The 14,427-nt window shown below is 36.2% G+C and overlaps 1 protein-coding gene across 1 annotated transcript in view; it reads right to left on the bottom strand.

Annotated features, from left to right (window-relative positions):
* The window catches only part of USP45 (ubiquitin specific peptidase 45), a 49,503-nt gene that overhangs the window by 26,783 nt on the left and 8,293 nt on the right, over window positions 1–14,427 (bottom strand). The window contains exons 5-7 of the mRNA XM_052645870.1: window positions 4,501–4,643; window positions 3,798–3,893; window positions 1,133–1,263 (exon numbers count right to left, since the gene is read on the bottom strand). Coding sequence (XP_052501830.1) covers window positions 1,133–1,263; window positions 3,798–3,893; window positions 4,501–4,643 — 370 coding nt within the window. The remainder of the gene's footprint in view (window positions 1–1,132; window positions 1,264–3,797; window positions 3,894–4,500; window positions 4,644–14,427) is intronic.

The raw sequence follows: 14,427 nt of genomic DNA, 5'->3' as shown, positions 1-14,427 counted from the left end.
CAAAATATGGTTCCTGTTTCCATGAGGATGAGATCTTCAGGACACTGGAAACAATATAGCTAACATTTATTAAGCAGTGACTACACATCAAGTACCGTAAATGTGTCAAGCTTCACAGTACAGTATTCTGAACTTTTATCTTGAGAATTTGGAGACACCCTTAAGGTACATGACACACCACAGAATATCACAAAACTAGGAATATATATATATATATACACACACACACACACACATACACACACACACACTTTTTTTTTCAAATTTCTAGGAAAGAATAAATGAATGCTTTAAAGCTAAGCTAGGTCCTTTATGACGTGTTTATTTCTAGGCACATAAGGGTTTTGTTTTTAACTATATTGGCAATATCTTGGGAAATTTACTTAAACTCTGCATGCCTGAAAACTCATCTTAAAAAATAAGAAAACTAAGCTAGATGATCTATAACGGCACTTTTAGATTTTATAATTCTATAATTTTCTTACTTTATGGTATTACATAATGGGCTTCTGAGTCAGGACAGACATCTATTTAAACCCTTACATGGAGCAAGGGAAGCTACTCAACTTCTGGCAGTCTCAGTTTTCTTATACATAAAATGGGGGAAAACAATCACGTCTTCAGAGCATTATGAGACATAATTTACATAAAGCACACAGCGGCAACTAAACAAATGTTAGTTCCTTTTCTGCATGTGTGCTAAGTGGCTTTCAGTCAGGTCCAACTCTTCGCTGACCCTATGGACTATAGCCCACCAGGCTCCTCTTGTCCATGGGATTCTCCAGGCAAGAATACTGGTGTGGGTTGCCATTCCCTTCTCCAAGGGATCTTCCCAACCCGGGGATCAAACCTGCATCTCCTATGTCTTCTGCATTGGCAGGTGGGATCCTTACCACTAGTGCCACCTGGAAAGTCCCTTTCTCTTGGTAGTCCAAGACATAACGGCAATGTCACAGTAAGTGTCAAACTACTCATATTAAGCTCTAGGAGATCTTCCCTACCCAGGGATCGAACCAGGTCTCCTGCATCACAGGCAGACTCTTAACTGTCAAAGCCACCAGGGAAGCCCAGATGAGCATGTTAGTGCTTCGTAACTCATGATCATTCATATTAAGATGGTAGATGTACCCACTTCTGACAAAGCTGATTAAAAAGAACTTTGGGAGAAAGTGGTCCTCTTTCAGTCTCCTTCATGCTGTGAAGAAACAGGAACAAGGCTGAGGTCAATGGTCCAGGGCTTGAAAGTTCCACCACTAACGGGTCCTTTAAAAACAGGATCAATTCTTTGTCAAAAATAAACAAATTTAAAATAAAATGTCATTAAAAAATCTAAGAGTTATACTGTTTAAATGATGACTAAACCATCTCAAGTGTATTAAAAAGCTTTATTTCCTCATATACAAGATAACTATATAAAAAATGAAATTAAATGCCTTACCTTGAAAAATATAGGTATTCTCATATCCTCTGCCCTTGACTTTATATAACTATTAGCTTGAGAGTAAAAAACCAATCTTTCATTGCTTTTAACTGTCCCTTCATGTACCCTCCTAAAATTACTTATTGACTTGCTATTTGTACATATTCACAAATAATCATAAACATTTATGAGCAAAACCCCATACTCTTCTTTTTTCCAAATATTTTACTAATAAAATAAGGAATGGGAATTATGTCACAAAATACATAACCTTGTACTTATTTTATGCATACTCTTAATAATAATGAAGTACTGAGTGTTTTCTCCCTAATTTGGGGATGAAGACATTTATCACTTCTGTTCAACTTATGTTCAAAATTACTGGTGGTTTGAGCCACAATAAGGTATGGAAAAGAAAGAAAAGGCATACAGATTACAAAGGCCCAAAGAAAACAGGTGGCGAAAGAGCAGTGATCTATACCAATAGTCCCACCACTCAGGTCAATTATTATGTCCTAGAAAACTAAGACCTAAGATTAAAAATTTCCCTCTTAGAATGACACAAACCTACAGTGATCAGCTATAATATCTGACTGCCATATACTAACTTCACAGCTTCAAGTGTGAAATACTTAAATCTAACATCAGATCACAGTTGGTCAGAAATCTTTTCAAACACCTATCATTATTTTGTAAAGCAGTCTTCACTAGCTCCTAAGGTGGCAACTGGGCTCCACCATAAAAATCTCAAGAGAATGAAAGGGCAGTGAGTTTACAGACTGACTTTTCAACAAAAAATACAACCATAGTGTCTTTCAAAATTGCTTCTTTGGAAGAAAAATCTAAGGTTACTACATTGGGCTAGTAAGTTTTAGAATTGCTCTTTTTTAAGAATTTCAACAGCCAGATTATGAGCTATACCTTCACTCTTTGTTCCTCTAAAACACACAGACAAATCAATTTCTGCTGCTACTGCTAAGTCACTTCAGTCGTGTCCGACTCTGCGACCTCATAGACGGCAGACCACGAGGCTCCCCCGTCCCTGGGATTCTCCAGGCAAGAACACTGGAGTGGGTTGCCATTTCCTTCTCCAGTGCATGAAAGTGAAAAGTGAAAGGGAAGTTGCTCAGTCATGTCCGACTCTTCGTGACCCCATGGACTGCAGCCTACCAGGCTCCTCTGTCCATGGGATTTTCCAGGCAAGAGCACTGGAGTGGGGTGCCATTGCCTTCTCCGAATCAATTTCTAACTGGAATCCTAATTATTAGTGTAATACCCTCCAAGACCACCAGGAACACACTTGGAGCAGAACAAGATGGGTTCATTACTTGTTGCTTTGAGGGGGAACACACATAACAGGGAACCATGGAGTGTCTCAATCAGAGGTATTCAAAAGAACCAATGGAGGATTTGGGTTTCAGTTGGGTGGTTTAGGGAAGAAATTAAGGAAAATAATTTTAGAAAAGGTCTGCTCTCAGTTGGATGTTGTAAGAAAGTGGGGGTATTTATATGATGAAATATCTCAATAAAAGGAGAAATGGCAACCCACTCCAGTGTTCTTGCCTGGAGAATCCCAGGAATGGGGGAGCCCGGTGGGCTGCTGTCTGTGGGGTTGCACAGAGTTGGACACGACTGAAGTGACTTAGCAGCAGCAGCAGCAGAATGAAGATAAAGCTGTTACAAGTGAAAAAAGAAGTCACAGTGACTCATTTTGGCCAAGAGAAGGTGACTGGGATCTTCTCAGTGGAAGAGTAATCTTGGTTTAGACAAAAAGCGGACTTGTTTTGTCTCATTTTAACAGTCTTGGAGTAACCTTGCTTGAGGCTGGTATTCTGTGAGGTTCACGTGAACAACATGGCCTAACTGTGGGTATCAGGATAGCTTCCAGGTGTCAGAGGCTGCCTTTTTCCCTTTCTCACTAGTTAAAAAACCCAATATCAAACTAGGCTCCAAAAAACCTTTAGATGATCACTATTAAAATTAAATCTACCTTTAAAGGATAAAAAATGCTGTATTTAAGGAAATGTTACCAATAACTATAAACTTTATAATAGAGATTTTATAATATAAAACAAGAATCTTAGACGTTTCATTCAACAAAAATCAAAACGCTTTAGTCTTTTCTAGTAAGTCTACTCAAGAGCTGCCTCAGTATTTTCTCTGTTGTTTGACTTATGAGATGTTTGAAGCAAAACATATCTTAAAGCTCTGATTTTAGCAGTTTTAAGTCTTATTATTTATTTTCACAAAATGTTTTTGAATTATTTTTTCAAATTCTCTGACTACCATCTCAATGGATAGCTCTGAGAAGATAGATTTTGGCAACATCACTGGCTTCTCTAAAACGAGCTATTATCCAGATAATTATACTTCTCACCAGTTGAGAGTCAGAGGAAGGAACAATCTTGAGTTTTGTACCATGTTCTTTGATTTCATTCATCAATTCAGTAAGAATGTAAGACTGTGCCAAATTCTGAAAGAAAATAAAAGTATTATCTTCTGATTCAGTTATAATATGCCTCCAATTTCACAGAATAAATATTCTCTCCAAGTTTCAAATATCATCTGATATAGCAAAAATGTCTTTAGGTTTTAAGAAAATTTAACTAAATACATTTTACATTTAATAAATATCACTAACAGAGCCATGGTAAAATACAGAGGTCTTTGCAGAATCACTGTGGAAAAAGAAGGCATATGTACTGTATGACAATGGCTAAAGTGAAAATGAAAGTCACTCAGTCATGTCTGACTCTTTGCGACCCCATGGCCTATACAGTCCATGGAATTCTCCAGGCCAGAATACTGGAGTGGGTAGCCTTTCCTTTCTCCAGGGGATCTTCCCAACCCAGGGATCGAACCCAGGTCTCCCACATGGCAGGTGGATTCTTTACCAGCTGAGCCACAAAGGAAGTCCAACTGCTAAAGATAGCCTAAAACAATCAAAAAGAAAACAGACAAACTTCTAGACGAACATTTAGCAGTCCAAGGTGTGCTATTTGACGTCCAAGGTGTGCCAAAAAACACAAATTAAGTAAAACAAACTTTTATATTTTACAAAGCTTTCCCATGGCTCTTACCTGCATGACTGCATTAAAGAAGCAAGTATTTCCTAAATTTGTAATTCCCTTTACAGATGTTACACTGCCACCTTTTCTCCCCTTATTTTTTTCACCTGTTTCACATTTTTCTTCACAAAGTTTTATGATTCTAGAAAATGCACCTAAGTTAGAGAAAAGACAATGGATATGAGACTTAAAATACATATCATTTGATACAATTTAAATATATTATTTAAAATTAAATAAGATTTTTCCTCTGAATCAGTGTTTCTGAGGGGCAAGAATACAAATGGAAATAAGTAGCTCTTGTTTTGTATCCTACTGCTAAAGCAATTCATTTTAATTCATCTTAATACATACACATCCATTCTTCAAACCTCCCCGTAGAATTCCAGATGAATTTAAAAATAAAGTAGTTTAAAATGAATTTTAAATAAGCAGGCAGAAAAGATCTTGGTTTCTAAATACCACTGTCCATTAAAACAAATGAAGACTCTCTGAAGAAAAGGCTCATTCTAAACCTGGGGCAGCAAGAGGCAAAATGAGCCTATACCATTTTTGTTATGCCAGAAAATAAGTGCTCCAAAGAAGAAAAAAAGATGAGTATGTCAAAATACACAGGCATCATTTTGAACAGGTTTCCAGTGGTCCAATTTAGAACAATTTGAATATCAAAATAAAGAAGAGTGCTGATAAGAATATTACTCACTGAACAAAATGAGAAAGAGTCTGAATTGATAAGACTTTTTAAATGAGTATAAAAGAAAAAAAGTCTCCTTACAAAAGAATGCCAATTAATAAACAGAAGAAATGTGATGGAATTTTAAAAACACCATACAGTAGTAATTTGGGGATGGTATAGTTCTTGTTTTCTATAAATTAGAAACTGTCAAAATAAAATCCATGGGTGCTCAAGTCTCTTAGATAAAATGGCACAGTATCTGCATGTAACATACACACATCAACCCATATACTTTAAATCATCTCCAGATCACTTATAATACCTAATACAATAAAAATGCTATGTAAATAAATAGTTGCCAGTGAACAGCAAATTCAGGTTTTGCTTTTAGCAAGTATCTGGAATTTGGGGGGGGGAATATTTCTGATCTGTGGTTGGCTGAATCCAAGGATGTAGAACCTGGGGCTTGGGGGTGGGGAACCCCACAGATAATATAAAAAGTAAAATACCTAATACTTGAGGGTATGGTAAAGTGCATGTTTTGGGCTTACTGACTTGCATAATTAACACTGATTTGCAAATTATATCAATTCATCGTGTTTAATAATTATGAAAATGAAGAAAAATTTCTAACATTTATGAACTGACATTATTATCTATTTAACAGATTTCTAAATCATTGTAATTTGAAGTTTGACAGGAAACTGCCAAGTTCTCAAATCTGATTTTAAAGGGATGTTCTTTTATATTCCTTTCAACTCTCAGATTTTACAATATTTCCAATTATATTTTTATTTACCTAATACTGACATTGGAGATGGAAATGGCAACCAACCCCTTCCAGTATTTTTGCCTGGAGAATCCCACAGAGGAGCCTGGCAGGCTGCGGTCCATGGGGTTTCAAAGAGTTGGATACAGCTGAAGTGACTTAGCATGGATGCACGCAATACTGACATGCTATACTGCATTGCTAATTAACTTGGCTGTCTGCTTCTCCAACCAGATTCATGGAGATAAAAGAATGTCTCATGACTGCTCTATCCTCCACAGAGGTGTGATGTTGAAGAGAATATATACATTTTAAAAGCTCAATATAAATTAAAACCAACAACATTAAACAGCAAATACAGTCAAATTTGAGCTTTATATGCTTCCAATGACTTTTTTTCCAATGACTTCTTAAGACGAAATAAATGAACACATCTCCTCCCCGGCCTTCTGTACAAAAGTATTATGGGAGATGTAAAGGAGCTGAGGAGGCCCTTTTCTCAGGGACAGGAGTGGGAAACAAACACCATCAAAAGAAACCTCAGTCTCAGGTACTGGCAGACTGACATCAGGCACACCTTGTTGGTCACATTAGGCTTGACTTGGAACCTGTGACTTTTGCCAAAGAAAAGGCTTCTAGCTATAGGGCTCCAGTATCAATCAAGTGGGATGACTAACATATTTTCTTATATGGTTTGTATAAGGATTAAATGAGCTAAACTTGCTTTACAAAGTATCTAGCATGCTAAGCACTATGTAAGTGTGTGAAAAACAGCCCAGAGAGCCCCCCGAAATTGCTGTTCATGCCAACATCCACATCTTCATGAGCTATTTGTCACATCCATTATTGGTCTGTTCTCACTTTCTTCTCTTTAATCATTTCCTGTATTTTCCAGGGACTTCCCCCTCAAGTTTCCTAAATTGCTAATGTGAGTTTTGCCTTTTACATTGACTTCATGGTTTTTGTGATCCTGCTTTTTTTCCTAATGTGAAAACATCTTAGTGAGAAAAATAGATCTGTAGGTTCTCAGATATTTCTTTCACTAACCAAATCTATTACAAAGAAAAGATTTTTCCTTCAACTCAACTTTTACCCTGTGACGCAACATTTTATCATAAACTCTATTACCTGTGTTTTCCCCCTTTACTCCTGTTTTCCCCTTTATTTCTATGTTAAACACTATTGGTTGTTACTGGATATTTGTTATCCAGATAACGAAGAATTGTTTTTAAATCCCAACCCTAGAGTTCTGAATTAACACAGAAAAGAACTAGTAAAATAGATCTCTTCTCCTGTCCTCCAGATATTAAAATAAATGATAAGAATTGTATCCCATAGTAGAGCCTGGGGACAAAACTTGGTACAATCAATGGAGAGGGTCGCTGAAGTACAGAGGCCGGGCGTAGAGAAAAGGAAAAGCGGGGAAAGGCCAGACAGTATTCAAACTTGCAAGGAAATGTAAAGCAAATGAAAAAAGCCAGCCAGTGCTTAAGAAGCACTACACAAACAAGAGGAAGCCCCATGCCGATCCTGGCTTGCAAACGGGAGCAGTCCACCTCTTACTTATATCTGATATTCCGACTGAAGTCCAGAATTGGCAGATTTCAGGCTCTCATTGTAGCTGTTGCCACTGGATGGCTTCACAGTGCTTTTTAAGAGATTTAGGACAAAAGAATAATTAAATCCAAGCAGTGTCCCGTCTTTTGGGGCAAGGTTGTTGCTGTGATTTTACAAAACTCATTCTCCAACTGGTTAAGTGATTTGCCCAGAATTAAAAATGATAATCTTTTGATTATAAATCCATTGTCATTTTGCCAGGTAATTTCTCTTCAGTGATTTATGCACAATGAGAAGAATTACAAAAAAATAGCAGGCAAGATTCGTACAGATTTGACTGTTCTCAACCCCTAACAAATATGACTTCTCACAAGTATTCCCTTTAGTTAATGTTCTTAATAAATGTTGCCATGTTTTAGCTTATTATGAAAACAGAGTGGCTGGGGGAAACAAACTATATAGATATTATCTCCATATAAATATATACTATATATCTATAAATTATATTTATTATTCACTTGGGAAAACACTTCCAGAACTAAATTATATTTTAATCTTCTAAGGCCAAATAGTATTTGTTAAACCATAAAGTGCAAATGATTTATGTATCTGTATATCACATTTACCCATCAGTTTTCAAAACATCTGGGATAGCATCTTAAAGTAAACAATGTTCATAAGACCATCTGGTCAAAACTGCAGGCAAAAAAAAGCATAAGCATATGGAAAACCAGATTTTACCCTTCCCTTCAGCAGTAAGGGATGACAAATGTCAAACCTAGATATATCCACGCTTCACTGTGCGATGCTTTTCAGCACCACCTGGCTCTCCATGCAGAGCCACCAAATATGGACAGCACTGCCAGGAAGAACATATCCACGGGGCAATGGCAATAAAAATAGTTTATTTCATGGTTAAATAGCTACTTCGCACAAGTGGCAAGAGTCTGTTTTGTTGACTTTTACATGTAACTCTGTGAGAACACATTCAAAATTAATTATGTTATTAGGCTTGAATATTAAATAGATCCAATAATAGGACTAGAAAACAGACTGACATTTTCTAAGAACTATTTATATGTATCTTATTTAAAGGGCACATTTTTCATTTTACTAAGCAGCATGCTTACAATGAAACAGTTATATATGAAACAGTTTATATAAATACATGTAAACTATAAATGTAAAATCTAACAGTTCAAATAAAATTGTTTTATTAAATGTCCACTGTGTACCAGATACTGTATGTACCACTATCTGTAATTATTTATAATTAATTGCCTATGATTTATGACTGGAGTATAAGGAATTAACACACAGTGAATAGCATAGAGAAATTTAGCCTGAAATTAATGATTACATCATGGTAAAACTTTTAGAAACTAAGTATTCATGTACATTTACTTACTGAAACTGTCAGCTGCGAGTTTAGGGTTCTAGTTGAAAACAAGGGTGTTTGAATCAGTCTCACAATTATCTGACCTACAGACAGGTATGCATTTTAATAAAAGGCAATTTATTACTTCCAGCGTAGAAAAACTACTGATCATTTTGTTTTTAGAGACAGCAAAGCTTTCTCAATCTGGCAGCGACTTGAGATCATATTCACTTTAAGAACTCTTCCTTTATGAACACAGAATGAATGCAACTAAGGGCTGAACTTCAAGATGTTTTGAAGGATGGTATAATTAAAAGGACAAAGCTGCTACAACAATAACAAAAAAAATAAACTAGACAAAGTCTTCATCATTTTCTGGCTAAAGCACCAGCAGAGCCAAAATAAAGAGAAAAAAAAAATATTTTCAAAATTTGGCTAAGACTATCTAAAAAGTCATCTTAAGTACCTCAAATTTTGCTACCATAAAAATGAGTCCAACACAAAGATTCCCTACCTTTTAAACCAACTCTAGACATTAAATTATAAACTTTAAAAAATCCTTAATGTACCAGAAAATTGTGAGTGAATATCTTTATAACCTTAGAATACAAAAGACTTTCAAAGCATGACCTCAAAGGCTATAAAACCGTTACAGAAAAGACTGGTGGACTTAGTAACAATGACTCTAAAAACTTCATTACTGCTCCCTCCAAACCCCCAAAAACAAATCCAAAAAAATCACTAAAAACTATAAAGAAAGTAAGATACGGAAAAATGAGTATTCTTGCCAACTATATCCTTTGCATAGTCTTTCCAGAGGGCAGCTTAACAACAGTAATCAAAATTCAAGATGTGCTTATAAATTGGCCGGAAATTCCAAAAAATTTAACCTACAGAAATACAGAAGCAAATACACAGAGATGCAGTTTTGCTCATCATAGGACACAACTGAAAACAACCAACAGTGGATTTGTTGCCAAATAATATCAAATGTCGCTCTTTTCGCAAAGGCATAAATATTTGTGAACTGTCTTGGTTAAACCAGAGCTGGAACACTAGTGCATCCTGAGTGTCCCATAGGCATGAGGAAAGCAAACTTATTTTGCAGTCTGCTTATTTAAAGAAAGAATCTGAAAGCATCATCTCCTCTGATAACTTTCCTCACTGTAAAGATCATGATCAAACTAAAGCACACAGCTAACTGTACAGAGTAGATTCAAACGTGGGCAATCTGGGTTCAGAATCCACACATCCGTTATGATCTGCTATCTGTCTAACAATGGACGATAAGGTTTCTAAGTGTAACAACTTAAGACACTGATGAAATGCTAGTGGTGATAGAAAAGACTACTGCTTTCAAGTAAAAGTTGGATATAATCAATTGCTGGATGTCTTTGGTGTATGAATTTATAGCTTTATTAAAGTTTACAGCAGCCCTGAGATTCTCAAAGGGTTCATCAAAAAATATTAAGCCCTAATACTCTACGTACCCACTGTATGCAATTTAACATCTTCCCCTACACCCAGAAGGGTACAAGTTAGCACCATTTTTGGGAGAACTGAGGAAATTCATTCAAGTGGTTTTCTGTGTTCTGTAATTCGGAAGAGGAACTCCAGATTGAAATCCCTACAGGTAACAAGTGGTTTTTTTAAATGTTCAACATTTTTTTTGTCCCTAACCCCTTTCATATATGGGAATAACTATTTTTAGTACTTATGTTTTGAAAATGCAAATTTTAGGCATACGACTGTCACTTGATAGCAGAACTGTATTATTTATTTTAAAAAGTATTACATTATACATTGTTATTGTAAAAGGGTACAATATTATTTATACTCAGATATATTATTTCAGATCCCAAATGTATATACTTTCTTATTTCAAAAACAGGTACAACAAACTTAATAAAACCAAAGAACCAACATGTCTTTTTACATCAGGAGCATAAGCTTAATTAATTGAACAGAATATAATATTTTATGCTCCTTTAAGTTCTTTGAAAATGGCATCCCATCAGTATTACTCAAATTTACTGGTTTAGAAAGAATGTGGGATTCTCTATCATCTGCCTAGTTCACATATATGCAATGACACAATTTCGACAGGAATTCCTGTATGTGTAGAATACTTGTGACATTTACAAGACTATCAAAATGAGCAATAAGCCCTCTGAGAAAACTGGCCCACTTTTAACAGTACATATTTCTGGTTTTCTGGGTGGGTCTCACAAGAAAGTTTTCTTGCTCTTTTTCCAATCTTGTGTTATATATGACCTTTTCATTATAAGATTTTATTTGTTGTTTTTAGTTTTCTGATATGTGTTTGAGGTGGAGGTTGTGGAGATTTTTTTTTTAAAGCAAATCCTAGCATCAGATGTGAGATCTACACAGCTGTAAGCATTCTTCTGGGAACCAGCACTGGGGTTCCCTCAACTGCTTAATGCAATTACCTAAACCAGTCATGTAGTATTAATGTAATTTGCCCATTTCTACAGCTGAAAAGAAGTTTAATCTTTAAAGAGTAAAAGGAAAAACTTGCTATCCCACTATTCCTCTACCTTGGAATCAAATAACAATGACTTCAGCTGGTTGTTCTCCAAATTCCTCTACCTCCTGGTTAAGCATTGTCCTTAGAAGTCTGGATTGAGTCATATAATAAAATGACACTGCCATATGAGTGGGCAGGTATACATACAAGGGCATTCTTATCTATCTCCATTGCACAGTACGTGGTCTTTCTAAAATACGTAACTGATCATCCACTTCTCTGCTTAGCACCTACAAGCGGCTCAATACTGCCTGCAAGATAAACTCTAAACTTAGAAGGCCCTTCAATAGGTATTTCCACTTACCTCCAGATTCTCACCTCTCACCATGGCCATCATCACAAAACTCAACCTTGCAGCTATACAATCCCCTGAACAGATCCTTCATCAATAAGCTATCTCCCCTTCCCTTTCTGCTTAGCTAATGTTTAGCTGTCCTTCAGCTTCCTGCTTAGCTAATATTTAGCTGCCTTCAGCTCCCAGCTTAGAAATCTCTTCCTCTAAATAAAAATTTCCTGGATCCTCTAGGTTAGATACCACTCCAAAGTGTTCTCATCGTCCACTGTACTTGCTCCATCACAGCACTATTTAAACAGCAATTGTAATTATGACTTGTCAATATCCCTCACTGACTAAAAGATCAATAATGGCAGGAACTGAGAAGCAGATGTGTCTCATGCACTACTGTATCTCCAACATCTAGCAGTTTCTGGCACAAGGTAGAAACTCAGCTATATTAAAAGACTGAATGAACAAATAATTTTATAATATTCAGGGGTGTCTTGGTGAAAATGCAAGAATTCAGTTCAGTTCAACAGTATTTACTGCCTAGTTCTATGAGAATCAGAGAGAACGTAAGCCAGGGTACATTCCTCAAGACATGTACAGTTGTAAAAATCAGACACAGATACACACAAAAGCTGAACACCACAAAACCGAGTGTTAAGATTATAATGTAGGCTACACAGCAGAGATAAAACAAAGGACTGGGAAAGTGCCACTGAAGTAGGATCTGAGCCGAGCCTTCAGACAAGAAAGATGGAAGACAGAAACTACAAGGACAAAAATGTGCTAGTTCAGCAGTTCTCAAAGTGGATCTGAAGATGACCTCCATCTCTTGAGCATCCTTAAGCTCAACAGTATTTTCGTAATACGCCCAAGATGTTATTTGGTTTTTTAACTTTCATTCATTCTCAATTATACAAAGCAGTTTTCCAGCAGCTACATGCCATGTGATATCAGAACAGATTGGATGCATAAGTAGCTATGAGAATCCAGCTGTTTCTATTAAGCCAGACATTCAAGAGAGTTGTAAAAATGTAAAACAATGCCACTGATTGGTTTGTGTTGTTCTGGAAACAGTTCTCTGTCCTAAAAATATGATATTTGTGTTAACATGTCATGGAATTACTGCTATTTTTCAGTAAAATTAAAAAACATTCTAATTTTTTCAGTTTTAATTTCTAGTATGAGAAATATTGATAGAGTTTAAAGAGTTACTGGGAACAAAAGTTGAGATTCACCGAGCAGAGAGGCTGAACTAGATGTATCAGATGTGAAACGAGCCCAGGCATCATGTAACTTAAAAACATGTTTAACATACAGGTACAGGCTTTCCTCTCAGTAGTTATTTTTACTTAACATATAAAAAGACTCCTTTTAAGTCACTCTTATCCTTTCACTTGAACACAGTGTATATGGTTTAATAGTCTTTTTGAGTTTCCATATACAGACACTTTTATATTTCCACAATCTTCATGATTATCATTTAAAATAGCTATATAATCATATCCAGCATTCTTACAAACCTCAATAGCAACTTCCACATTTGATTTGTAAAGCATTTTATAATAATATTACTATCCCAAAAAACTTACTTCTAGAATACCATGGGATCTTATCTTAAATCAAACTTGCCCAAGAGCTACTGAAACTTGGAACACAGAGATAATAACATTTTGGCCTAGAACTTCTGGAAACCCTGAATTCAGAACTATGTCTCTCCCTGACTTTAAAGGTTCTACACACCTCTCAAACTCCTTCAAGAACCTGTTTCCCCTATTCCAAGTGCTACCCTGGTTCCATAAACAGTTAAAGCTTACATTAGCACTTCTTTCTCACCACCTGAAATGATGTCTTCTACCTGTCCAAAGTTTATCCTTTAAGGACCAACTAGGAAGCCAGCTCATCCACTCATGTGTGATTCCTACTGAGTTCAATTGAACACTGTATTCCTCTTCGAATTTCTGAAGGACTCTATGTGAATATCACTCAAAATATAAATTCTATTCGAATTACATCATTATCTTTTTAATTTCACACCTTAAACCTTAAGAAAGGTCTTGTCAACCTCTCTTCTCATGGGAAAGATGGATAAAGTGCTGAGGAAAATCAGGCTCAGACAAGACTTCCCTGGTGGTCCAGCGGTTAAGACTCCACACTGTCAATGCAGGGGGCCTGGGTTTGATCCTTGGTCAGGGAACTAGACTTCACATGCTGCAACTAAAGATCCCACATGTCGCAACTAAGACCTGGCACAGCCAAATAAATTTTATATTTAAAAAAAAGAAAAGAAATAAAAGAACGAGAGCTAGTGATTGAAAAGAGTCAGATTTGAATGCCAAATCCCCCCATGATTTTTCTCCCATTCCACACTCCCTACCTTACAACATCCTTTGTGATAATAAATACACAAGGAATCTGTAAAATTCAATGGAATCAGAGTGTCTTTATTCTCAACCTCAAGGAAGCTCTAACGTAAAAATCCAGAGGAAATAATTTCTACAACTGTAGTTTTAGCACCCATGCCATCCTGTCCCTACATTTCTTCTTTTGGCCAACAAAAGTAATGTGCAGCTTTCAGGAGAGAGCCATCAAGACCAACATCTGCTCTTTAAGTATTAAATATCTACAACCACCATATTTTCCAATGAGTGAGTGATAAAATTAATCATTTCTTCTGCTGTCCAAGAACCTGAGTTTACCTTCTCCAGCTCCTCCTCCAGTGTTTTCA

This window comes from Budorcas taxicolor, chromosome 9 (genome assembly GCF_023091745.1).
Source record: "Budorcas taxicolor isolate Tak-1 chromosome 9, Takin1.1, whole genome shotgun sequence".
NCBI lineage: Eukaryota > Metazoa > Chordata > Mammalia > Artiodactyla > Bovidae > Budorcas > Budorcas taxicolor.
The sequence above is the reverse complement of the archived record's forward strand: the minus strand, read 5'-3'. Positions and strand labels throughout refer to the sequence as shown.